The 25,412-nt window shown below is 68.4% G+C and overlaps 1 protein-coding gene across 2 annotated transcripts; it reads left to right on the forward strand.

The window, feature by feature from the left end:
- Positions 1-7: 7 nt before the first annotated feature.
- On the forward strand, positions 8-25,031 carry ACAP1 (ArfGAP with coiled-coil, ankyrin repeat and PH domains 1). Of its 2 annotated transcripts, XM_075124150.1 has the most exons (23): positions 8-230; positions 1,031-1,149; positions 7,917-7,974; positions 9,757-9,876; positions 10,726-10,779; positions 11,021-11,079; positions 11,965-12,148; positions 13,272-13,316; positions 14,647-14,742; positions 16,235-16,309; positions 17,517-17,629; positions 17,878-17,929; positions 18,145-18,245; positions 18,467-18,578; positions 19,403-19,608; positions 21,958-22,027; positions 22,267-22,361; positions 22,627-22,793; positions 23,093-23,277; positions 23,374-23,483; positions 23,705-23,815; positions 23,933-23,982; positions 24,270-25,031. In XM_075124150.1, the coding sequence occupies exons 1-23, from the start codon at positions 159-161 to the stop codon at positions 24,368-24,370; spliced, it is 2,355 nt and encodes a 784-aa protein (XP_074980251.1). In that variant the 5' UTR covers positions 8-158; the 3' UTR covers positions 24,371-25,031. The 2 variants fall into 2 exon arrangements, with proteins under 2 accessions (XP_074980251.1, XP_074980252.1); XM_075124151.1 differs by lacking the exons at positions 8-230; positions 1,031-1,149 and adding an exon at positions 3,481-3,734.
- The last annotated feature ends 381 nt before the right edge of the window (positions 25,032-25,412 follow it).

Consider the following 25,412-nt stretch of genomic DNA (forward strand, 5'->3'; position numbering starts at 1 on the left):
CGGCCCTCGCCGCGCTTGACGGCAGGCTCGTGACGCCTCTGTTCCGAGGCCGTTGCCGCTCCTCGCATATCGCGCCGCTGTGCTTTACGGCAGTCTCGCGACGCCGCCGGCGCGCTTTACGGCAGCGCCTCTTCTTTCACACGGCGCCGCCGCGCTTTATGGTAGCTTCAAACGTTTCCTCCCACGACGACCTCGCTTTACGGCAGCGTCGCGACGCGCTGCACCGCAACGTAAGCAGGACCTCCCCTCTTGGGAGGTTCATGGCGCTCTCAGGGCGGCCGCGCTTTACGGCACCGCGGGACGCGCCCGCCGCAGAGGCCGACTTTTGCGACACGCGGGAGGGATCGCTTTACGGCCGCGCTGTCGACTGCTTTACGGCAGCGTGGCAGCTACAAAAAGAACAGGGGCGGCTTCGCCTCAGCCACGTGTTACGGCGACGCCGCAGCGTCTGTCACGAGTGGCCCTCCGGGAACAGGCCCCGACCGCGCCTCGCCTCTCCCGCTTGGAGGGGAGGCGAGGCATTGGGGTTGGTTTACGACACTGTCGCGCTCCGCAGAGCCAGGCGCTTTTGCTTGACGGCAGCGCGGCCAAAATGCTTCCCTCTCCTTGCCGCTGTTGCCCGGGTTACGGGAGGGGGCGTGGCGCAATGGCGAGAAGCGATTGGCCCCAATGAGCATGCCTGGGGGAAGGAGCGCCAATGAGCAGCCGCGCGCTCGTTAGGGCCAAGGCCTGGGGCCCTTTTAATTAGCGCAAGCGATTGGTGCGGCGATACTGGGGCAATTCACTAAGGGGGGTCATGGGTGCAAGTATAATTCGTGCGAAGAAATATCTAGTGCAAAGTGGGACAATGAAGCTGCTTGTGCAGAGAGTCGTGTGAGCACGACATTCGTGCGAGGGGTTGGCGCACGACATTCGTGCGAGGGGTTGGCGCACGACATTCGTGCGAGGGGTTGGCGCACGACATTCGTGCGAGGGAGGGGTGCAATTATAATAGGTGCAGGTCGCTAACTCTAGGAGTTCCCCCTTACAGCTCTGCTCCTCGTGCGGCCTCCTATCACAGCAGGTGGACGGTTCCCGCGGGGCTGCCTCGTGTGGTAATAACGTGAAACGAGTCCGTGCGTTCGTGCAAATAATGAGTGCAAGCCGTGGGTGAGAATAACCACGGGGGGGCCCATCCCTCCTGTACGTAATTAGTGCAAATGACTAACTAACGTGGATAATAATTCGTGCAGCTCAGTGGGTGGAACTGTAGGCCTAGAAAGGGGACCATTCCGGCCGGCATTATGCCCAGTCGTAAGTAGCACTCCGAAAATTGGCATAGTTGGCATAAACTCGAATGAGTGGTGCAAATAATAACTCATTACCGCTAACAATTAAAGTCAAACATAACAATTGGCGGAGCTGAGCCCGCCTTCAGACTAGCGTGAGTGGCTCGTGAGTTCGGTGTCACTCCATGCAGGACCTGCTGGGGAGACCAGTATCTGTTGCACCCCAAATGGCTGCTAATTCCCAGAGGCACAGATTTTATGTCGGACGCCTCCCTAGGGGTGGGGAAACTTTTTGGCCCAAGGGCTATGGGGTGGAGCCAGAAATGAGATCAGGGCGCGGGAGGGGGCTCCGGGTGGGTGTGGGGCATGGGGTGAGGGCTCTGGCTGGGGGTGTGGGTGTCAAGGTTCCTCCCCCACTCTGAACTCTAGGGTACAGATGTGGGGACCTGCATGAAAAACCTCCTAAGCTTATCTTTACCAGCTTAGGTCAAAACTTCCCCAAGGTACAAAATATTACACCTGTTATCCTTGGAATGGCCGCTACCACCACCAAACTAATACTGGTTACTGGGGAAGAGCTGTTTGGACGCGTCTTTCCCCCCAAAATACTTCCCAAAACCTTGCACCCCACTTCCTGGACAAGGTTTGGTAAAAAGCCTCACCAATTTGTCTAGGTGACTACAGACCCAGACCCTTGGATCTTAAGAACAATGAACAATCCTCCCAACACTTGCACCCCCCCTCTCCTGGGAAATGTTGGATAAAAAGCCTCACCAATTTGCATAGGTGACCACAGACCCAAACCCTTGGATCTGAGAACAATGAAAAAGCATTCAGTTTTTTACAAGAAGACTTTTAATAAAAATAGAAGTAAATAGAAATGAAGAAATCCCCCCTGTAAAATCAGGATGGTAGATATCTTACAGGGTAATTAGATTCAAAAACATAGAGAACCCCTCTAGGCAAAACCTTAAGTTACAAAAAAGATAGACAGAAATAGTTATTCTATTCAGCACAATTCTTTTCTCAGCCATTTAAAGAAATCATAATCGAACACATACCTAGCTAGATTACTTACTAAAAGTTCTAAGACTCCATTCCTGGTCTATCCCCGGCAGAAACCAGCATATAGACAGACTATAGACAGACACACAGACCCTTTGTTTCTCTCCCTCCTCCCAGCTTTTGAAAGTATCTTGTCTCCTCATTGGTCATTTTGGTCAGGTGCCAGCGAGGTTACCTTTAGCTTCTTAACCCTTTACAGGTGAGAGGAGCTTTCCCCTGGCCAGGAGGGATTTCAAAGGGGTTTACCCTTCCCTTTATATTTATGACAGTGGGCTCTGAGGTGGGGCTGGGGATGAGAGGTTTGGGGTGCAGGAGGGTGCTCTGGCCTGGGATCGAGGGGTTTGGAGGGGGATCAGGCCTGGGGCAGGGGGTTGAGGTGCAGGGGTGCAGGCTCTGGGCGGCGTTTATCTCATGTGGCTCCCGGAAGCAGTGGCAGGTCCCTTCTCCCTTCCCTTCTCCGAGGCATAGCCGGACGTCTCTGCACGCTGCCCAGTCCGCAGGCATGGCCCCTGCAGCTCCCATTGGCTCCAGTTCCCAGCCAGTAAAAGCTGTGGGGGTAGTCTGCAGAGCAGAGCCCCCTGGCTGCCCCTACACCTAGGAGCTGGAGGGGGGCCATGCTGCTGCTTCTGAGACCCCAGTGGGAGTGGCCCCCGACCCTGCTCCCCCGGGCCGTAGTTTGTCCACCCCTGCTCTAGATTATCTAGCCTGCCCCCACCTGCGTATCACAGGGCAGGGAACCTCAGTTTCTTCCTCCCTGTATGGAGCCCAGCCATTTACTCTGGATTAAAGCATCCTCCAGAAAAGGCATCTGGTGTGGATCGGCCCCCAAGAGACGGAAAACGCAGCACTTCCCTTGACAGTAGCTAATCCGCCCTGGGACCCCTCCCCGAGGCGAGGCGGGGCCGGGCTCGGCGGCCCCCCCCCCCCCGTGCGCCCCGGGACCCCTCCCCGAGGCGGGGCCGGGCTCGGCACCTCCCCGTGCGCCCCGGGACCCCTCCCCGAGGCGGGGCCGGGCTCGGCACCTCCCCGTGCGCCCCGGGACCCCTCCCCGAGGCGGGGCCGGACTCGGCGGCCCCCCCGTGCGCCCCGGGACCCCTCCCCGAGGCGGGGCCGGGCTCGGCACCTCCCCGAGCGCCCCGGGACCCCTCCCCGAGGCGGGGCGCAGGGCGGGGCCGCCGGGGAGCCCGGCGCTCTGGCTGGTATCGGTCGGTGGCTCCTTGCGCGGCGCGCTCCGGGGCTGCTCTCGCCTCTCTCCCCAAAGGCGCTCGGGTGGTTTCGGAGCCTTCTCCGGGCCGGGCCGGGCCGGGCCGCCTGAACCTCAGTGGCCGGTTCTCTTCCTCCGTCCAGGATGACGGTGAAAGTGGACTTCGAGGAGTGTCTCAAGGACTCTCCCCGGTTCAGGTGGGTCTCTCGCAGCGCTGGGGCGGGGAGTCCGGTTCGGTCCCGGTGCCGGTCCTGTTCTCCCCCCCGGTCCCTTCCCCAGGGCAGCTTGTGCGCTTTTACGCATCTCTCCATGCGCCTCTGGCTTTGGGGCCAAGCGGTCCCCGGGAGCAAGGACATGGTGGGAGGCTGGTGGTTCCCCGGCTCTGTAGGGGGCTGGAGCAGTGTGTCCCCTGGGACCTGGCCCTCTGTAAATGCTGGTTTATTTTCGGGGGAGGGGTTAGCAAATGAGGTTATATGGGGGGGGCAGGTTGAGCTGTTGGGGAACCCCTCGGCCAAACAGCCCCCCCAATTTAATCTCGTGGGAGGTAGGGGGTCGCTGGGATGGTGGGAGCCATCTCCCCCGGCCTGAAAGTGCGGGGAGATCCCCTGTCTTGGGGAGGGGTACTGGGGGGCTCTGAGGTGACCCCTCACCTGCCCCCTATGCCTCTCCCCCGTAGTTCTCCACTCACCCCGTCCCCTCTCCAGGTGTCCCCCCTCCCCGGCACACATCATCCATCCTCCCACCCCTTCTGCCCTTCCCTGCCCCCCTATACACCCTGCACCCCACTCCTGCTCACAGCCAATTTCCTGCATGTGTCTTCCAGACACCAGTGAGCCCACGTGGCACGAGATTCCCCCCCACACACACACACACCCTGAAGCGGGGACGGGGGGGGGGGGGCAGGAAGCGGCCGGTGCGCAAGGTGCTGCGCAACCCAGAGGGCCGGAAACCAGAGCTGCGGCTGGGGAGGATGAGCAACTGGGGGCGGGGAAGATGCAGCTCCCCCGTGGGGATCAGGGGCCCTGGGGGCAGGGGACGGAGGGATGGACACACAGGGCTCCCCCCATGGGGATCACGGGCCCAGGGGATAGAGGGGACACACATGCCCCCCGCCCCGTGGGGATCAGGGGCCCTGGGGGCAGGGGACGGAGGGATGGACACACAGGGCTCCCCCCATGGGGATCACGGGCCCAGGGGATAGAGGGGACACACATGCCCCCCGCCCCGTGGGGATCAGGGGCCCTGGGGGCAGGGGACGGAGGGACGGACACACAGGGCTCCCCCCATGGGGATCACGGGCCCAGGGGATAGAGGGGACACACATGCCCCCTGCCCCGTGGGGATCAGGGGCCCTGGGGGCAGGGGATAGAGGAACGGACACACAGGGCTCCCCCCATGGGGATCACGGGCCCAGGGGATAGAGGGGACACACATGCCCCCCGCCCCGTGGGGATCAGGGGCCCTGGGGGCAGGGGATGGAGGGATGGACACACAGGGCTCCCCCCATGGGGATCACGGGCCCAGGGGATAGAGGGGACACACATGCCCCCCGCCCCGTGGGGATCAGGGGCCCTGGGGGCAGGGGATGGAGGGATGGACACACAGGGCTCCCCCCATGGGGATCACGGGCCCAGGGGATAGAGGGGACACACATGCCCCCCGCCCCGTGGGGGTCAGGGGCCCTGGGGGCAGGGGATGGAGGGATGGACACACAGGGCTCCCCCCATGGGGATCACGGGCCCAGGGGACAGAGGGACGGACAGATACGGCCCCCCATGGGGATCAGGGGACAGAGGGACGGACAGACTCACATGCCCCCCCCGCCCCGGGATCAGGGCCCCTGGGGCAGGGGACGGAGGGACAGAGCCACATGGCCCCTCCACAGAGATCAGGGGGCAGGGGATGGACAGACCCACATGGCCCCCCACAGGGATCAGAGTTCCTGGGGCCAGGGGACGGAGGGACAGACTGACACGGCCCCCCGCAGGGATCAGGGCACTGGGGGCAGGGGATGGAGGGATGGACCCACATGGCCCCCCCCCCCGCAGGGATCAGGGCCCTGGGGGCAGTGGACAAACAGACGGACCCACATGGCCCCCCCACAGGGATCAGGGGCCCAGCAGCACCAGGGGGCGGGGAAGGGTTTGCAGCCGGGTGCCAAGCACGGGGGTGGGGCAGAGCTTACACCCCCCCTCAGCCCCCGAGCTGCATTCCCACGCCCCGGTGTTGTTTGGGGATGGGGCGTAGCTTACACCCTCCCTCCCCCCAGGGATCTGTGACCCTCCGGGGGGGGGGGGAATCCCTCATTCTGTCTCACACTCACACACACACACACGCACCTGTTCCCCTTCTGTGTGTGTGTGTCTTGAATCTCTCTCACACACACATACACCCTTGTGTCCCCCCCTGCGTGTTTCTCTCATACCCCCCCCCACTCGCCGTGTACCCCTGGCTTTGTGTGTCTCTGTCTCTCACTCACACCCCTGTGTCCCCCCATCCGTGTCTCTCTCAGACACCCCCCCGCCACTCCCCGTGTACCCCTGTTTTTGTGTGTCTCTCTCTCACACACACACACCCCCCTGTGTCCCCCCGGCTGTATCTCTCTCATACCCCACCCCACTCCCTGTGTACCCCTGGCTTTGTGTGTCTCTCTCTCACTCACCCCCCTGTGTCCCCCCATCCGTGTCTCTCTCAGACACCCCCCCGCCACTCCCCGTGTACCCCTGTTTTTGTGTGTCTCTCTCTCACACACACACACCCCCCTGTGTCCCCCCGGCTGTATCTCTCTCATACCCCACCCCACTCCCTGTGTACCCCTGGCTTTGTGTGTCTCTCTCTCACTCACCCCCCTGTGTCCCCCCATCCGTGTCTCTCTCATACACCCCCCCGCCACTCCCCGTGTACCCCTGTTTTTGTGTGTATCTCTCTCTCTGTCTCACACACACCCCTGTGTACCCCTGGCTTTGTGTGTCTCTCTCTCACTCACCCCCCCCTTTGTGTCCCCCCATCCGTGTCTCTCTCATACAACCCCCACTCCCCATGTACCCCTGTTTTTGTGTGTATCTCTCTCTCTCACACACACCCCTGTGTCCCCCTGGCTGTGTGTCTCTCACACACACACAAACACACACACCATGTCCCCCTTGGGGGGGGGGTGTCTCTCTCTCCCAGCCAGCCCCCCCGCCCCTGATACCAGTGCGGAGATAGGGCTGTCTAGGGTTAGATCGTCCCATAGAGGGACCCTCCCCCCAAGATCAGCCCCAACCCCAGAGAATCCCCCATTTCCCTCACCCCCCCCTCTTTTTGGGGGGGCTGGAGGAGGGCGCGAGGCCCCCAGTGCATGCTGGGACAGCTGGGAGCTGTCTTGGCCCCCTAAGTCAGCCAGTCCCCACCCTGGGGCCAGGTGGGAGCCGGCACCTCCAGAGGGGACAGGCCCCTGCCCCATTCCCTGCCCCCCCGAGCCAGCCAGTCCCCCCCTGGGGCTGGAGGGGAGCCGGCGCCCCCCAGAGGGGACAGGCCCCTGCCCCCTTCCCTGCCCCAGAAAGCTCGTCTCCCATGATCCTCTCTCCTCGCGTCATGGGTGGTTTTGCAGGCTTTATGTTTTCCATTTCCAAAATTGTCCCTGTCCCCCGCCCCCCCCCCGCCCCGGTCCATGCCGTCATGGTAACCAGTGCGGGGGGGTTGCCAGGCGACGGCGGGGGGGGGTGACAGGAAGCGGTTGTGGGGCTGATGGAGGTAGCAGGGCCAGGCCGGAAAGAAGCAACCGCAAGGGAGAGCGAGAGGCGGCTCCTGGGGCCGGGGGGGGGGGTGGTGGTGGTGAGGGAATGGGTGCCGCCGATTTACACCCCACCCCCTGAAAAAATACATCCCCCATTGACCCCCCCAGGAGCCCTGTCCCCTGCCCTATTGACCCCTGATGCCCCCAGGAGCCCCCCCACCCCATTGAGCCCTGACACCCCTGGGAGTCCCCTCCCCCAGTCCCTTCTGCCCCCATCTCCTAATGAGCCCTGATGTCCCCCGCCCTCCCTGTGGCCCCCAAATGGCTCCCCCAGCAGTCGAGCCCCCCCCGGCGCATGCCCCCCCAGCCCCGCCCTCTGCTCCTTCCCCCCCCAGCTGCTAACCCCTCCCCCTAGGCAGCCCCCCCTCCCTGTCCCCTGGGACCCTGATCCCTTCCCCAGCGCCCCCCTCCATGGACCCCAATACCAGCCTAGTCCCCGGCCCCGCAGCTGACCCCTCTCCCCTGCTGCCACGGGGTGCCCGCTCCAGCGATTCCTGGGGTGACCCTAGGATGACAAAGCGCCCCCCCCATGCAGAGGAAGGGTGTGGGTGGGCTGTTAGCGACCCCCAGATCTTCCTTTAACCCCATCCTGCCCCCCCAGGGCTGCCGTCGAGGGGGTGGAATGTGATGTCTTTGAGCTGGAGACTCGTCTGGAGAAGGTGAGGTGGGGGGAGGGGAGGGGAGGGGACCCAGGCGTCCTGATTGCACAGAGCTGTCCTGGGGGTCTGGATGGTGGGCAGGGGGCAGGTCCTGGGGGGCTAGATCAGGAGGCAGGGTGGGGCTGGTTCTGGGGGCTGGATGGAGGGTGGGGGGTGGATCAGGGGGCTGGATAGTGGGTGGGGGCTGGATGGAGGACGGGGGGGCTGGATCACAGGGCTGGACGGAGGTTGGGGGGCTAGTTTGGTGGGGCTGGATACTGGATGTGGGGCTGGATGGAGGGATGGGGCTTGTTCTGGGGGGCTGGATGGAGGGCGGGGGGCTGGTTTGGGGGGGCTGGATGGAGGGTGGAGGGCTGGTTCTGGGGGACTAGATTAGGAGGGAGGGAGGGCCTAGTTCTGGGGGGCTGGATGGAGGTTGGGGGGCAGGTTCTGGGGGGCTGGATGGAGGTTGGGGGCAGGTTCTGGGGGGCTAGATTAGGAGGCGGGGTGGGGCTGGTTCTGGGGGGGCTGGATGGAGGGAGGGGGCAGGTTCTGGGGGGGCTGGATGGAGGGCGGGGGCTGGTTTGGGGGGGCTGGATGGAGGGTGGGGCTGGTTCTGGGGGGGATGGATGGAGGGTGGGGGCAGGTTCTGGGGGGCTAGATTAGGAGGCAGGGTGGGGCTGGTTCTGGGGGCTGGATGGAGGTTGGGGCTGGTTTGGGGGGGCTGGAGGGAGGGTGGGGGGCAGGTTCTGGGGGCTGGATGGCAGTTTGGGGGCTGGTTCTGGGGGCTGGATGGAGGGCAGGGGGCAGGTTCTGGGGGGCTAGATCAGGAGGCAGGGTGGGGCTGATTCTGGGGGCTGGATGGAGGTTGGGGCTGGTTTGGGGGGGATGGATGGAGGGTGGGGGCAGGTTCTGGGAGGCTAGATTTGGAGGCAGGGTGGGGCTGGTTCTGGGGGGGCTGGATGGAGGCTGGGGCTGGTTCTGGGGGGCTAGATCAGGAGGCAGGGTGGGGCTGGTTCTGGGGGCTGGATGGAGGTTGGGGCTGGTTTGGGGGGGATGGATGGAGGGTGGGGGCAGGTTCTGGGAGGCTAGATTTGGAGGCAGGGTGGGGCTGGTTCTGGGGGGGCTGGATGGAGGCTGGGGCTGGTTCTGGGGGGCTAGATCAGGAGGCAGGGTGGGGCTGGTTCTGGGGGCTGGATGGAGGTTGGGGCTGGTTTGGGGGGGCTGGAGGGAGGGTGGGGGGCAGGTTCTGGGGGCTGGATGGCAGTTTGGGGGCTGGTTCTGGGGGCTGGATGGAGGGCAGGGGGCAGGTTCTGGGGGGCTAGATCAGGAGGCAGGGTGGAGCTGATTCTGGGGGCTGGATGGAGGTTGGGGCTGGTTTGGGGGGGATGGATGGAGGGTGGGGGCAGGTTCTGGGAGGCTAGATTTGGAGGCAGGGTGGGGCTGGTTCTGGGGGGGCTGGATGGAGGCTGGGGCTGGTTCTGGGGGGCTAGATTAGGAGGCAGGGTGGGGCTGGTTCTGGGGGCTGGATGGAGGTTGGGGCTGGTTTGGGGGGGCTGGAGGGAGGGTGGGGGGCAGGTTCTGGGGGCTGGGTGGCAGTTTGGGGGCTGGTTCTGGGGGCTGGATGGAGGGCAGGGGGCAGGTTCTGGGGGGCTAGATTAGGAGGCAGGGTGGGGCTGGTTCGGGGGCGCTGGCGGGAGGCACTGGTTGCGGGGAGAGTCCCCGTCAGCACTCAGTATTGGGGGGAAGGTACCGGGGGGCCCAGGCTGCGTGTGGCTGACCCCCCCCCCGTCTCCCCGGCAGCTGCTGAAGCTCTGTGGGGCCATGCTGGACTCGGGGCGTCAGTACTGTGCGGCCAGCAAGGCCTTTGTCGGCGGGGTGCGCGACCTGTCCCAGCACGCCCAGGGGGACACCATGATGAGCGTGAGTCTCCCATCCGGCCAGGCGGGGGGGGCCGGGGGGCCGATTCAGGGGGACCTGGGGCTGCGGGGGGGACCGTCGGGCTGGACTGGGGCTGGAAGAGCCCATGGGGCTGATTCAGGGGGATCTGGGGCTGGGTGGGCCTGTGGGTCTGATCTGGGGACGAATCTGGGGCTGGAGGAGCCCGTGGGGCTGGGCTGGGGGGCCCATGGGGCTGATCCAGCGGGGGCCAGGGATGATCTGGGGCTGGAGAGGGATGGAGGGGGCGATTCAGGGGGATCTGGGGCTGGGGAGGGCATGGATCTGATCTGGGGCTGGAGGAGCCTGTGGGGCTGGGCTGGGGGGCCCATGGGGCTGATCCAGCGGGGCTAGGGGGGATCTGGGGCTGGGGAGGGCATTGGTCTGATCTGGGGGGCTCCACTTGTGGGACCGCCTGGGCCATCACCTGTCGCCCAGGGGGCCCTGAGCCAGCTGGGCTGGGGGGTGCTTCAGTCCCCCCTCCCCCCCACCAATGCAGCCGTACTGATCACACGTGGGGGGTGAGTCCCAGCTCCCCTAGGGGGACTTGGGGGGCAGAGCTGAGGGTGCTCATCCCCCACCCCCAGTGTGACGCTAGGGGGTGCTGTGGTGACCCATTGAGCTGCATTGCTGCGGGTTCTCTGTAGCCTGGGGAACTCCCTGCCACATTACACTCTCTCAAGGCAGAGAGCGGTGCAAAGAGGAGGAACTTGGCCTTGGGGCTGGGGAATCCCCTTGGGTGGGGAACAGTACAGGGGCAGGGACACACAGCAGCTTGGGGAGGGGGCCCTGCTGGCCCCTCAGTCACCTTCTCCCCCTTGTTCTGCCCCCCAGGAGTGCCTGGAAAAATTCTCCGACAGCCTCAACCAAATGCTTGACAACCAAGTGGTAAGAGACGCCCCCCCCACACCCCCACTCACCTTCCAGCTCCCCCTTCACCTCTGCTTTGGGCCTCGCCCCCCAACACCTCTGACTCCTCCCCCTCCCAGCTGGCCCCCACCTCCTCCCTGCTCTAGGCTTCTCTCCCACCAATCTCTGACCACTGAGCCCCCCCATCTCTGATCCCATCCTTCCTCTCTCCCCAGCCCCCCAATCTCTGACACCCCCCACTTTTCCTGGCTCGTTGCAGGAGCTTCTGGACAGCACCCAGCAGTCGTCCCGGCATCACATCCATACCCTGGTGAAAGAGTGAGTTTTTGGGGGGGCTGGGGGGCGTAGGAGGATGGAGGGGGAACTTCCCAGGAGGGTAGCTGGGAGGAGAAGTTTTGGGAGGGGCAGGGTAGATGGTTAGGGGGTGAGAGGTTGAAATGAATGAAGGGGGGGCATTGTGGGGGTGCCCTGGTGATCTGGGGGGGCTGAGTGGATTCAGGATGAGGTGCCTGGATTGGGGGGGGGCGGGCGGGAGGTTCCGGGAGGGGGCTGGATCTGGAGTTGGGGGCTGGTTGGGGGTGGGGAGGCAGGCTGGGTTCTCGGGTGGGGGGGTGGGGGTGCTGATTCTGGGTTACGGGGGTAGCAAGGGGCTGGGTTTGGGAGGGCAGGAGGCCAGTTTCGGGGCCCCCCCCAACCTCCTGCTGTCCCAGGGACGTGAAGCGGTTCAAGGAAGCCCAGAAGGAGTTTGAGCAGGGCAGCGAGGGGCTGGGTTTGGGGTGGGGCTGGGTTCGTGGGGGTGGTTTCAGGACCCCCCCGACCCTGCGCTGTCCCAGGGACATGAAGCGGTTCAAGGAGGCCTGGAAGGAGTTCGAGCGGGGCAGCGAGGGGCCGGGTTTGGGGGGGTCTGGGTTCCTGGGGGTGGTTTCGGGCCCCCCCCCGACCCTGCGCTGTCCCAGGGTCATGAAGCGGTTCAAGGAGGCCCGGAAGGAGTTCGAGCGGGGCAGCGAGGAGCCGGGTTTGGGGGGTCTGGGTTCGTGGGGGTGGTTTCGGGGCTCCCCCTGACCCCCCGCTGTTCCAGGGACATGAAGCGGTTCAAGGAGGCCCGGAAGGAGTTCGAGCGGGGCAGCGAGGGGCTGGGTTTGGGGGGGCGTCTGGGTTCGTGGGGGTGGTTTCGGGGCCCCCCCTGACCCCCCGCTGTTCCAGGGACATGAAGCGGTTCAAGGAGGCCCGGAAGGAGTTCGAGCGGGGCAGCGAGGGGCTGGCCAGCGCCCTGCACCACAACGCCGAGGTGCCGCGTCGGAAGCAGCACGAGGCGGAGGAGGCTGCCCAGGCCCTGCAAACCGCCCGCACCAGCGCCCGCAGCCGCGCCCTGGACTATGTGCTCCAGGTGGGCACCGGGCATGTGTATGTGTCTGGGATCAGGTGTGTCCAAAAGCCCTGGCGGCTCCGGTCAGCAGCACCCACCGGGCCGTTGAGTGGGCCGGTCAGCGGCCCAGTGGGGCTGGCAGGCTCCCAGGAAGCAGCCGGCATGTTTCCCCAGCCGGCTCCTCTGCGGAGGGGCAGCCAGGGGGCTCCGCACGCTGGTCCCGCCCCAAGCGCCGCCCCTGCAGCTCCCATTGGCTGGGAACTGTGGCCAATGGGAGCTGTGGGGGTGGTGCCTGAGGACGGGGCAGCGTAGGAGCTGGAGGGAGGACATGCCAGCTGCTTCCAGGAGCCGCTTGAGGTATGTGCCGTCCGGAGCCGGCACCCCTGACACCCCCTGCACCCCAATCCCCTGCCCCAGCTCTGATCCCCCTTCCGCCCTCCGAACCCCTCGGTCCCAGCCCCACCCAAGGGCCTGCACCCCAGCCAGAGCCCTCACCCCCCTCCCGCTCTCTGAACCCCTCAGTCCCAAACCTCTGATCCCTGCCCCCCCGCCCCCGCAGAGCCTGCACCCCCAGCTGGAACCCTCACTCCCCCCCAAGCCCCAACCCCCTGTTCCCGCCCTGATCCCCCTCCCACACCCCAGCCCCCTGCCCCAGCCAGTGAAAATGAGCAAATGAGGGAGGGGGGGAGAGTGAATGGGGGGGGGGGAATGGAGTGAGTGGGGGCGGGGCCTCAGAGGAGGGGTGGGTTTTGTGTGCATAGAAAGTTGGCAACCCTAGTCTGGAACCGGTGGAGGAATATGGGGGGCAGGGAAGAGGGAGGGGCGTGGGGTGGAGGAATATGGGGGGCAAGGAAGAGGGAGGGGTGTGGGGTGGGGGAATATGGGGGGCAGGGAAGAGGGAGGGGCGTGGGGTGGGGGAATATGGGGGGCAGAGAGTCCTGGGATGGGGCTGGAACTGGGGGAGCAGGAGAGGGGATGGGGTCTCTGGAACTGGGGGGTGTCTATAGGGGGGCTCGGGGGCTTCCTAGGATGGGGGGCAGAGCTGGGCGTGGAGAGCTTTGGGGGGAGGGTTTCTGGGGGGGGATCAGCCCCCCAGTTCTCTCCAGAATTGACCCATAGAGTTGTCCTCTCCCCTGCCCTCCAGATCAACGTGATCCAGTCCAAGAAGAAGTTTGAGATCCTGCAATTTGTGAGTTGGGTGATGGGAGGGGGTACACTGAGGAGAGGGGGGCCTGTGGGGGGCAAGAGGTGGGTGGGGGGTTCTGGGGGCAGGGGGGCTGTGGAGGGATTGGTGTCTGTGGGGGAGGAGATCTCTGGGGGGCAGGGTGAGTGTGAGAGAAGAGCTCTGGAGAGTCTGTATCTGGGGGGGCTGGGCAGTGCGTGGGGGGCAGGATGGGGGGCTGTAGGGTGGGGGCAGTGCGTAGGGGGCAGGAAGGGGGGCTGTAGGGTGGGGGCGGTGCGTAGGGAGCGGGATGGGGGGCTGTAGGGTGGGGGCGTTGCGTAAGGGGCAGGATGGGGGGCTGTAGGGTGGAGGCGGTGCGTAGGGGGCAGGAAGGGGGGCTGTAGGGTGGGATCGGTGCGTAGGAGGCAGGATGGGGGGCTGTAGGGTGGGGGCGGTGCGTAGGGGGCAGGATGGGGGGCTGTAGGGTGGGGGCGGTGCGTAGGGGGCAGGAAGGGGGGCTGTAGGGTGGGATCGGTGCGTAGGGAGCGGGATGGGGGGCTGTAGGGTGGGGGCGTTGCGTAAGGGGCGGGATGGGGGGCTGTAGGGTGGGGGCGGTGCGTAGGGGGCGGGATGGGGGGCTGTAGGGTGGGGGCGGTGCGTAGGGGGCGGGAAGGGGGGCTGTAGGGTGGGGGCGGTGCCTAGGGGGCGGGAAGGGGGGCTGTAGGGTGGGGGCGGTGCGTAGGGGGCGGGAAGGGGGGCTGTAGGGTGGGGGCGGTGCCTAGGGGGCGGGAAGGGGGGCTGTAGGGTGGGGGCGGTGCCTAGGGGGCGGGAAGGGGGGCTGTAGGGTGGGGGCGGTGCCTAGGGGGCGGGAAGGGGGGCTGTAGGGTGGGGGCGGTGCCTAGGGGGCGGGAAGGGGGGCTGTAGGGTGGGCGCGGTGCGTAGGGGGCGGGATGGGGGGCTGTAGGGTGGGGGCGGTGCGTAGGGGGCGGGATGGGGGGCTGTAGGGTGGGGGCGGTGCGTAGAGGGCAGGATGGGGGGCTGTAGGGTGGGCGCGGTGCGTAGGGGGCAGGATGGGGGGCTGTAGGGTGGGGGCGGTGCGTAGGGGGCAGGATGGGGGGCTGTAGGGTGGGGGCGGTGCCTAGGGGGCAGGATGGGGGGCTGTAGGGTGGGGGCGGTGCGTAGGGGGCAGGAAGGGGGCTGTAGGGTGGGGGCGGTGCGTAGGGGGCAGGAAGGGGGGCTGTAGGGTGGGCGCGGTGCGTAGGGGGCAGGAAGGGGAGCTGTGGGATGGGGGAGCTCGGGGCGGGTTAGGTGGGGGTCGGGGCGTAGCCCGGCTGTGACCCCCCCGTCTGCCCCCCAGATGCTGGCCCTGATGGACGCCCAGGCCTGCTGCCTGGAGCAGGGGCACCGGCTGGCCCAGCAGCTGGAGAAATACCGCAAGGAGCTGGGCGACCAGGTGGGGGACCTGGGCGGGGGGGGCCGGGGGATACGGGGGGGGGCAGGTCTGGGCGAGGACATGAGGGGGGCGGGGACTTCCCAACCGGGAGCCATGCAGCAGGCCGGACGCGGCGCGCACATCCTGGCCGGCGGCGCGGGGCCCGGGGGCTCCTCTGCCCGGAGACCATGTCACCGCCCCGGGGAGCCTGCGTCCGCGGCCTCCGGGCCCACCTCGGCCAGGTGGGTGCCGGACTCCTGGGTTCTCTCCCCGGCTCCGGGAGGGGAGCGGGGGCTGGTGGGTCAGAGCAGGGGGGGCTGGGAGCCAGGACTCCTGGGTTCTGTCCCTGGCTCTGGGAGGGGAGTGGGGGCTGGGGGGTTAGAGCAGGGGGGGCGGGGAGCCAGGACTCCTGGGTTCTCTCCCTGGCTCTGGGAGGGGAGTGGGGGCTGGTGGGTCAGAGCAGGGGGACGGGGAGCCAGGACTCCTGGGTTCTCTCCCTGGCTCTGGGAGGGGAGTGGGGGCTGGTGGGTCAGAGCAGGGGGACGGGGAGCCAGGACTCCTGGGTTCTCTCCCCGGCTCTGGCGGGGAGCAGGGGCTGGTGGGTTAGTGTGTGTGGTGGGGGGGATACAGTGTCGGGGGTGGGCTGTTGGCAGGAGGTCATAGGCCGCATGGTAGGCATGTAGTGGGGAGCTATGGGGGAATCAGACACCCCCGTATCGAGGAGCTGTGGGGGGAGGTGTTCACAAGAACAATTCCCCCCCCCCCCCCCCCCCCATAGCCAACTACAGCAGCTGCCAAGTTTGACACTCGCTCGGCCGCTTCCTGTTTTCACTTCAGGTTTCCTGCTCGGTGACCTCTGACCCCCCCCCCCCGGCTTAGGGGGGTTCCTGCTGGGGCGGGGTGGGGGGGGGGATGCAGGCTTGCTCCCCTCGCAGCCCAGATGTTAAGGGGAGGGTGGAAAAATCAACACGCACAGATGCTGTGGGGAGAGAACCCAGGAGTCCAGGCTTCCAGCCCCCCTGCTCTGACCACTAGCCTGCACTCCCCTCCCAGAGCCGGGGAGAGAACCCAGGAGTCCTGGCTCCCCGCCCCCCCTCACTCTAACCCTTCAGCCTCCACTCCCCTCCCAGAGCCGGGGAGAGAACCCAGGAGTCCTGTCTCCCTGCCCCCCCTCACTCTAACCCTTCAGCCTCCACTCCCCTCCCAGAGCCGGGGAGGGAACCCAGGAGTCCTGGCTCCCAGCCCCCCCTGCTCTAATCCACCAGCGCCCACTCCCCTCCCAGAGCCGGGGAGGGAACCCAGGAGTCCTGGCTCCCAGCCCCCCCTGCTCTAATCCACCAGCGCCCACTCCCCTCCCAGAGCCGGGGAGGGAACCCAGGAGTCCTGGCTCCCAGCCCCCCCGCTCTAATCCACCAGCGCCCACTCCCCTCCCAGAGCCGGGGAGAGAACCCAGGAGTCCGGGCCCCCACGGGCTGTCTGGGAAGTTCACCCTCCGTCCTTCCCGCCCCTGCAGCTGCACCAGCTGGTCCTGGAGTCGGCGCGGGAGAAGCGGGACATGGAGCAGAGACACATCATGATCAAACAGAAGGTGAGGGGAGAGGCTGGGGGGCAGGGGATGGGGGCAGGTGTGGGGGGAGGGGGGTCTCCGGTGGGTGGGTATGGGCGGGGCCTTCTGGGGGGGAGAGAGCTATGGGGGGCAGTGGGAGGAGCCTGTGGTCGGGGGTGTGGCTAGGGTCTGGAGGGGTGGGGCCTGGGCCAGAGAGGGCGGGGGTGAGGGCTAGGGATGGGGGGTGAGCCCTGGGGGTTTGTGGGTTGGGGCCAGGGCTGGATATGGGGCAGCAGCTGGTGAGGCGAGGTCTGGGGTGGGTGGGGGCGGTGCTGGGGTAGGGGAGCAAGGCCCAGGCCCAGGGGAGAGGGGCTGGACGCGGGGCCCTGCGGGTGGAGGGGCGGGGCCCTGAGTGGTGTGGGTGGGGTGTAGGCGCTGGCGTGGGGGGGGCTGGCGTGGGGGGGGCAGGACTGGGGGCGGTCAGGTGGGGCCGAGGGGGGCAGGGCTTGGTGGTGGGGGCGGGGCTGCGGCAGGTGGGGTGGGGGCTGGGGGCAGTGAACTGGGGGCGGGGCTCAGTGGGGTGGAGGCGGGGCTGCAGGGGGTGGGACGGGACCATGGGAGGAGGAGCCTGGCTGGGGCTGGTGGGGCGGGGCTCTGGGGTGGGGGCGGGGCTGTGGCTGGGGGCGGGGCCCGGGGCGAGGGCGGGGGCTGTGAAGAGGGGAGGCGGGGCTGTGGGGTGGAGGCGGGGCCTGGGGCGAGGGCGGGGGCTGTGAAGAGGGGAGGCGGGGCTCTGGGGTGGAGGCGGGGCTGTGGCTGGGGGCAGGGCCCGGGGCGAGGGCAGGGGCTGTGAAGAGGGGAGGCGGGGCTCTGGGGTGGAGGCGGGGCTGTGGCTGGGGGCAGGGCCCGGGGCGAGGGCAGGGGCTGTGAAGAGGGGAGGCGGGGCTCTGGGGGGGAGGCGGGGCCCGGGCTGTGAAGAGGGGAGGCGGGGCCCTGGGGGGGAGGCGGGGCCCGGGGCGAGGGCGGGGGCTGTGAAGAGGGGAGGCGGGGCCCTGGGGGGGAGGCGGGGCCCGGGCCCAGGGCGGGGGCTGTGAAGAGGGCAGGCGGGGTCCTGGGGGGGAGGCGGGGCCCGGGCCCAGGGCGGGGGCTGTGAAGAGGGCAGGCGGGGTCCTGGGGGGCCCGGGGCGAGGGCGGGGCCGTGGAGCGGGTGGGGCAGGGGCGTGCCCCCCAGTGACGGCCCGCCCCCCCCCAGGACCTGTCCCAGGACGAGGCGGTGCTGGAGGGGCGCGGGGAGGCGCCGGACGGGGTGGTGATGGAGGGGTACCTCTACAAGCGAGCCAGTAACGCCTTCAAGACGTGGAGCAGGTCAGAGACCCCCCTCTTTACCCCCCAATTCCCCCCACGCCCCCCCCCCCCGATTCCCCCCACGCCCCTCCCCACTCCCCTGCCCGGTGCACATCCACATCTGTCCGGGGGGGGCCCGAAGACCCCCGTGTCCCCCAGCCCGACCCACTTCCTTCCCCCCCGCCCCCTTATGGCACTCCCCCCCCAGGCAGGGGGCTGTGGCCCCGAACCCCTCTCCCCCCACTGACAGCCCCCCCGCTCTCCGCCAGGCGCTGGTTCTCCATCCAGAGCAATCAGCTGGTCTATCAGAAACGGGCCAAGGTGAGTGGGGGCCTTTGTGGAGGGGCTGGGGGGGGCCCCAAGGGGTCGGGGGGACGGGGCCCGGCCAGGGGTGAGTTGGGGGTGCAAAGGAAGGGTGGGGAGGCGGCTGGTCTCGGGGGGCAGAGGGGTGGGGAGGGGGGGCTTTCCTCGCTGCCCCCCCCAGGAGGCAGAGGGCTGGGGGGGCTATGGGGTGCTATCTCTCTGCCCCCCCCCAGGACGCATTGACGGTGGTGGTGGAGGACCTGCGGCTCTGCACCGTCAAACCCTGCCCCGACCACGAGCGGCGCTTCTGCTTCGAAGTCGTGTCCCCCTCCAAGTGAGTCCTGCCCCCCAACCCCGCTGCCCCCCAACTGCCCCCCGCGTCGGTGCCAAGCCCCTGCCTCCACCCGCTGCACCTCCCCAGCCCCGCCCCCCCCATCACCAGCTTTCTCTCCCCCTGCTCAGGCCGGGCCTCCCGCCCCCCTCTGGCTGGGGGGGGAAGGGGGGTCCCATGGAGCCCCCCCCAAATGCCCCATGTCGTTCCCCCCCCCCCCCCAGGAGCTGCATGCTGCAGGCCGACTCGGAGAAACACCAGCAGGCCTGGCTGTTGGCCGTGCAGAACAGCATCGCCTCGGCCTTCAGCGAGGGGCAGGCCGAGCCCCCCAGCCAGGTACGGCCCCCCCCCGGGGACCCCCCCAAACCCCCCCATGGCCTCAGCCTCCGGGCCGAGCCCCCCAGCCAGGTACAGACCCCCCCCGGGATCCCCCAAACCCCCCCATGGCCTCGGCCTTCGACAAGGGGGAAGGCTAAGCCCCCCGGCCAGGTACGGCCCCCCCCGGGGACCCCCCAAACCCCCCCATGGCCTCAGCCTCCGGGCCGAGCCCCCCAGCCAGGTACAGACCCCCCCCCGGGATCCCCCAAACCCCCCCATGGCCTCGGCCTTCGACAAGGGGGAAGGCTAAGCCCCCCGGCCAGGTACGGACCCCCCCCGGGGACCCCCCAAACCCCCCCATGGCCTCAGCCTCCGGGCCGAGCCCCCCAGCCAGGTACACACCCCCCCGGGATCCCCCAAACCCCCCCATGGCCTCAGCCTTCAGCGAGGGGGAAGGCCGAGCCCCCCGGCCAGGTACGGACCCCCCCGGGGACCCCCTAAACTCCCCCATGGCCTCAGCCTCTGGGCCGAGCCCCCCAGCCAGGTACCGACCCCCCCGGGAACCCCCCAAAATCCCCCGTGGCCTCGGCCTTCAGCCAGAGGCAGCTGGAGACCCCTTATCTGGTCGGGGGGGGTGGGGGCTGCTGTTGGAGAATGGGGGGTCTGTGGGGAAGAAGCAGGGGGCTCTGTGGGGAAATGTGGGGGCTGCGGGTGGGGAGTAGGGCGACGCCGTGGGGGAAGGGGGGCTGCGGGTGGGGAGCGGGAAAGGCCGTGGAAGTAGGGGGGCTGCGGGCCGGGAGCGAAGAGCCCAGCCAGCCCCCTAACTCCGCGCCCCCCCGCAGCACCCGGAGCGCCCCGCCTCGCTGGTGGGGGGCACCCTGGAGGCGTGGGGCCGGAGCCCGCGGGCGGGCGGGGACAAGCGGGTGCTGGACCAGGTGCAGCGGCTGGAGGGGAACGCGCAGTGCTGCGACTGCCGGGAGCCCGCGCCCGAGTGGGCCAGCATCAACCTGGGCATCACCCTGTGCATCGAGTGCTCCGGCATCCACCGGTACCCCCCCGAACCCCCCCGGGGCCCCCCGAGCCCCCCACTGCCCTCCCGAACCCCGATCTCCCCCTGCTCCCCCACTGCCCTCCCGAACCCCGATCTCCCCCGGCCTGGGCATCACCCTGTGCATCGAGTGCTCCGGCATCCACCGGTACCCCCCCGAACCCCCCCGGGGCCCCCCGAGCCCCCCACTGCCCTCCCGAACCCCGATCTCCCCCTGCTCCCCCACTGCCCTCCCGAACCCCGATCTCCCCCGGCCTGGGCATCACCCTGTGCATCGAGTGCTCCGGCATCCACCGGTACCCCCCCGAATCCCCCCCGAGCCCCCCACTGCCCTCCCGAACCCCGATCTCCCCCGGCTTCTCCCACTGCCCTCCCGAACCCCGATCTCCCCCTGCTCCCCCACTGCCCTCCCGAACCCCGATCTCCCCCGGCCTGGGCATCACCCTGTGCATCGAGTGCTCCGGCATCCACCGGTACCCCCCCGAACCCCCCCGGGGCCCCCCGAGCCCCCCACTGCCCTCCCGAACCCCGATCTCCCCCTGCTCCCCCACTGCCCTCCCGAACCCCGATCTCCCCCGGCCTGGGCATCACCCTGTGCATCGAGTGCTCCGGCATCCACCGGTACCCCCCCGAATCCCCCCCGAGCCCCCCACTGCCCTCCCGAACCCCGATCTCCCCCGGCTTCTCCCACTGCCCTCCCGAACCCCGATCTCCCCCTGCTCCCCCACTGCCCTCCCGAACCCCGATCTCCCCCGGCCTGGGCATCACCCTGTGCATCGAGTGCTCCGGCATCCACCGGTACCCCCCCGAACCCTCCCCGGGGCCCCCACTGCCCTCCCGAACCCCGATCTCCCCCGGCTCCTCCCACTGCCCTCCCGAACCCCGATCTCCCCCTGCTTCTCCCACTGCCCTCCCGAACCCCGATCTCCCCCGGCCTGGGCATCACCGTGTGCATCGAGTGCTCCGGCATCCACCGGTACCCCCCCGAACCCCCCCCCGGGGCCCCCCGAGCCCCCCACTGCCTTCCCGAACCCCGATCTCCCCCGGCTCCTCCCACTGCCCTCCCGAACCCCGATCTTCCCCGGCCTGGGCATCACCCTGTGCATCGAGTGCTCTGGCATCCACCGGTCCCCCCCGGGGCCCCCCGAGCCCCCCACTGCCCTCCCGAACCCCGATCTCCCCCTGCTCCTCCCACTGCCCTCCCGAACCCCGATCTCCCCCTGCTCCCCCACTGCCCTCCCGAACCCCGATCTCCCCCGGCCTGGGCATCACCCTGTGCATCGAGTGCTCCGGCATCCACCGGTACCCCCCCCGGGGCCCCCCGAGCCCCCCACTGCCCTCCCGAACCCCGATCTCCCCCTGCTCCCCCACTGCCCTCCCGAACCCCGATCTCCCCCGGCCTGGGCATCACCCTGTGCATCGAGTGCTCCGGCATCCACCGGTACCCCCCCGGGGCTCCCCGAGCCCCCCACTGCCCTCCCGAACCCCGATCTCCCCCTGCTCCCCCCACTGCCCTCCCGAACCCCGATCTCCCCCGGCCTGGGCATCACCCTGTGCATCGAGTGCTCCGGCATCCACCGGTACCCCCCCCGGGGCCCCCCGAGCCCCCCACTGCCCTCCTGAACCCCGATCTCCCCCGGCCTGGGCATCACCCTGTGCATCGAGTGCTCTGGCATCCACCGGTACCCCCCCCGGGGCCCCCTGAGCCCCCCACTGCCCTCCCGAACCCCGATCTCCCCCTGCTCCCCCACTGCCCTCCCGAACCCCGGTCTCCCCCGGCCTGAGCATCACCCTGTGCATCGAGTGCTCTGGCATCCACCGGTCCCCCCCGGGGCCCCCCGAGCCCCCCACTGCCCTCCCGAACCCCGATCTCCCCCGGCCTGGGCATCACCCTGTGCATCGAGTGCTCTGGCATCCACTGGTATCCCCCGAATCCCCCCCGGGGCCCCCCGAGCTCCCCACTGCCCTCCCGAACCCCGATCTCCCCTGGCCTGGGCATCACCCTGTGCATCGAGTGCTCCAGCATCCACCGGTACCCCCGAAACCCCCCAGGGCCCCCCCAGTCCCGCCCGAGCCCCCCACTGCCCTCCCGAACCCCAGTCTCCCCCAGCTCCCCCGGCCTGGGCATCACCCTGTGCATTGAGTGCTCCGGCATCCACCGGTTCCCCCCGAACCCCACTGGCTCCTCACTGCGCCCCCATCCCTCCACTGCCCCCTGACCTCCCCTTGCCCCCCTCCCAAGCCCCCCAGCCTGGCCATCGAGAGCTCTGGCGCATATGGGCCTTGGGGGGCAGCCAGGGGGCCCCCTCTGAGTCCCCCCCGGCTGACTCCTCCCCCCCTCTGTCGCAGGAGCCTGGGGGTCCATTTCTCCAAGGTTCGCTCCCTGACGCTCGACTCCTGGGAGCCGGAGCTCGTCAAGGTAACGGTGTGGGGGGGGGTGTCCGCCTGAGGGGTGTCTCACGAGGGGTGGGCTTAAGGGGGGCAGGGCAGGGGGTGACCTGGGGGGCTGTTTGCCCGTGGAGTCACACCCCCTCCCCATGTTGGTGGGTTGCAAGGTCTGGCCACTGGGCCACGGGATGGGGGTCAGGCCCGGGGGGGAGGGTCAACATCTGGATTGTGACTGCCCCCCCCCCGTGTGTCCCTTCCCTCCCCCCCCAGCTGATGTGCGAGCTGGGGAACGGAGCCCTGAACCGCATCTACGAGGCGCGTGTGGACGAGATGACGGTCAAGAGACCCCAGCCCGGCTGCTCCCGGTGAGCCCCCCCCAGCGCCCCCCTGAACCCTCCGGCCCCCTCCCCGTGCCTCTCCTCCAGGCTGGCAGCTCCCAGTGGTGCCCCCCCTGGCCCCGCCCTCTCCAGCCCCCCTCCGCAGCGCCCCCCGAACCTCCTGGCCCCTCCCCCAGCCCAGCTGCTCATCATGAGACCCCCTCCCCCACACGCCCACAAACGCCCCCACAAGGCTGTGTCCTCCCCCCCGCACCATCAGGGGCTGCCCCGTCTCACCCCCCCCCCCCCACAGGGCGGAGAAGGAGAGCTGGATCCGGGCCAAATACGTGGAGAAGAAATTCATCACCAAGTTGCCAGAGGCACGGCTGAGCCGGGGGGGGCGCCGGGGACCCCTCGACCGGGACCGGCCCCCCAGGCCCCCCCTCAAACCCAAACCGGGCAGCGTTGGCCGGGCTGCAGGTACCTGACAGGGGAAGGGGTTAAGATCCTGGGGAGGAGGGAACCCGGGGGGGGGGGGGGTGAGTGTAGGGCTGCGGGGGGGGGATGTGTGTCTGTGTCTAACCCAGCCCCCTTCTTCCACCCCTGCAGAGCCGGGGGGGGGGAGTGGCGTGCGGCTGTGGGGGGGAGGGACACATGGCTGGGGTGGGTGCAGCTGGGCAGGGGGACGCCTTGGGGCCTGGGTGTAGCCCGGTGGACGTGGCCAGGTGGCTCCCCCGTCCCTGATGCCCCCCCCACACACACTTTTCCCCCCGTTCCAGAGCCAGGGGAGGCCGGCTCCCCCCCTGAAGACCTGCGCAGCCTCCACCCGGGGGCGCTGCTCTTCTGGGCCGCTGGCCACCAGAACCTGCCCACCATGGCCGACGCCCTGGCCCACGGCGCCGACGTCAACTGGGTCAACGCCGCCGAGGACAGCCGGACCCCGCTGCTGCGGGCCGTGGCCGCGGTAGGCGGGGGGCGGGGAGGGGGGCCTTAGCTGGGGGGTGGGGTGGGGCGTTAACCCCTTGTGCCCCCGGCTCACTCCGCCTCTCCCCGTCCCCAGAACTCCCTGCTGGCCTGCGAGTTCCTGCTGCAGAACGGAGCCAACGTCAACCAGGCCGACAGCGCCGGGCGGGGGCCCCTGCACCACGCCACCATCCTGGGCCACACCGGGTAGGTCGGGGGGGGCTGGGGCCCGCCCAGGGGCCCGCCCAGCCGGGACGGGTAATTCGGGGGGGTTGCTGTTCCTCACCTGGCCACTAGATGGCGTCGTGGCACCCGCCACCCCGTGGATGCACTGGCGGCGAAGCTAAGCAGGGCCGGGGCCGTGTTGCCGGCCTGGAGGGGGGACCTTGTCTCCCCCACCCGCCTCTCACGGCTCTGCTCTCTGATAGGCTGGCCTGCCTGTTCCTCAAGCGGGGGGCCAATCTGAATGCGGTCGACATGGAGGGGAAGGAACCGCTCTCCATCGCCATAGACACGGCCAACGCTGACATCGTCACCCTGTGAGTCCCCTGCTCCCCCCCCCCCCAGGTTGGGATGGCGGGGGGGGGGAGGCGGGGGTGCTGGTGGAGGGGGAGGGGAATTTGTCTCATTTTCTGCCCCCCCCCACCCCCTTGCAGGCTGCGGCTGGCCAAGATGCGGGAGGCGGAGGTCGCGCAGGGACAGTCAGGTGGGTGTCTTGTCTTGGGGGCCCAGGGCTGGGCTGGCAGGGGCTGTGGGTCGGGAGTGAGGGGCTCCAGCAGGGCTGGGGGGGCAGGGCTGGGCTAGCGGGGGGCTGTGGGGTGGGAGTGAGGGGCTCCAGCAGGGCTGGGGGGGCAGGGCTGGGCTAGCGGGGGGCTGTGGGGTGGGAGTGAGGGGCTCCAGCAGGGCTGGGGGGGCAGGGCTGGGCTAGCGGGGGGCTGTGGGGCGGGACTGGGGGGGCACCTTGCCCCACTCCTACGCCCTTTGCCCTCCCAGGCGACGAGACCTACCTCGACATCTTCCGGGACTTCTCCCTGATGGCGTCGGACAACCCCGAGAAGTTGACCCGCCGCGACCTGAAACTCACCACCCTGTAGCCCCCAGGGGGGCCACCGCCGAGCCACCATCGCCTTTCATGTGTCTGTCGGGGGGGGGGGGGGGGGGGAGGGGGAGAATCCCCTCCCCCACTCCTGGCTCCTCCCCCTTCCCCGGCTGGGCGGGGCAGTGATGCCGTGGGGACTCCTCCCCCCCAGCCCCGGGCTGCCTTGTTAATTACCCCCCCCATTGTTCTGCTGCTTTGATGTGACTCTTGGGTAAGAGGTAATAGGGGGTAGGGGCCGATTTCCTGTCGCCCCCACTCCTGCCCCCTATCCCAGGCCAGGGGCTGATCTTTTGGCCCCCAGATCGCCCCCTCATTATAAGGCAGGGGCTTATCCTTCCCCCACCTCCATTATGGCCCCCCTTCTGGCCCCCAGATTCCCCCCTCCCATTTATGGGGCAGGGGCTAATCTCATATCCGCACCCGTCCTATTTATTGTTTCTATGGGACCACCCTCCCTGTTTGTTTTTTTAACCCCCCCCAATGTACACGCACATGGCCCCCCTCCTCCGGTTGAGATGTCTTCCTTCTGAGTGGGGGGCCCCCATCTCTGAATGGAAGGGAAGGAGGAGCCCCCCCTTCTCCGCCCCACTGCGGGAGCAGCGGGAGATCCGGGCAGCTGTACAAAGCTGGCATGCAATAAACAGACCAGGCTGGAATATCAACTCCTGCGTCCATCTCTGGGGCGGGGCGGCTGGTTATCCAGGGAGCCCTCGCCCGGCGCTGAGATGCAGCCACCTCTGGGGCGGGGCGGCAGTTTACACAGGGACCCCTGGCCCGGTGCTGAGATGCGCCCACCTCTGGGGCGGGGCGGCTGGTGACCCGGGGATCCTGTAGCTTCGTCGCCTGTTTCTCCATCTCCCACCACGTGGCGGCGTTGTCCATGAGTCTCCTCCCCTAGAGGGCAGCGTTGGGTTCACCCTTGGGGCTGGAGGGGGCAGCGCCTACCTCACCTACCCCACTCCCGGGCGTTCCCAGGTGGGCGCGTCCGGGAGCTTGGATCCTTGGGCATGGGGCAGCCCCCCTGGGTGCAAATCTGG

The sequence above is a fragment of the Caretta caretta genome, chromosome 28, assembly GCF_965140235.1.
Source record: "Caretta caretta isolate rCarCar2 chromosome 28, rCarCar1.hap1, whole genome shotgun sequence".
In the NCBI taxonomy this organism is placed as follows: Eukaryota; Metazoa; Chordata; order Testudines; family Cheloniidae; genus Caretta; species Caretta caretta.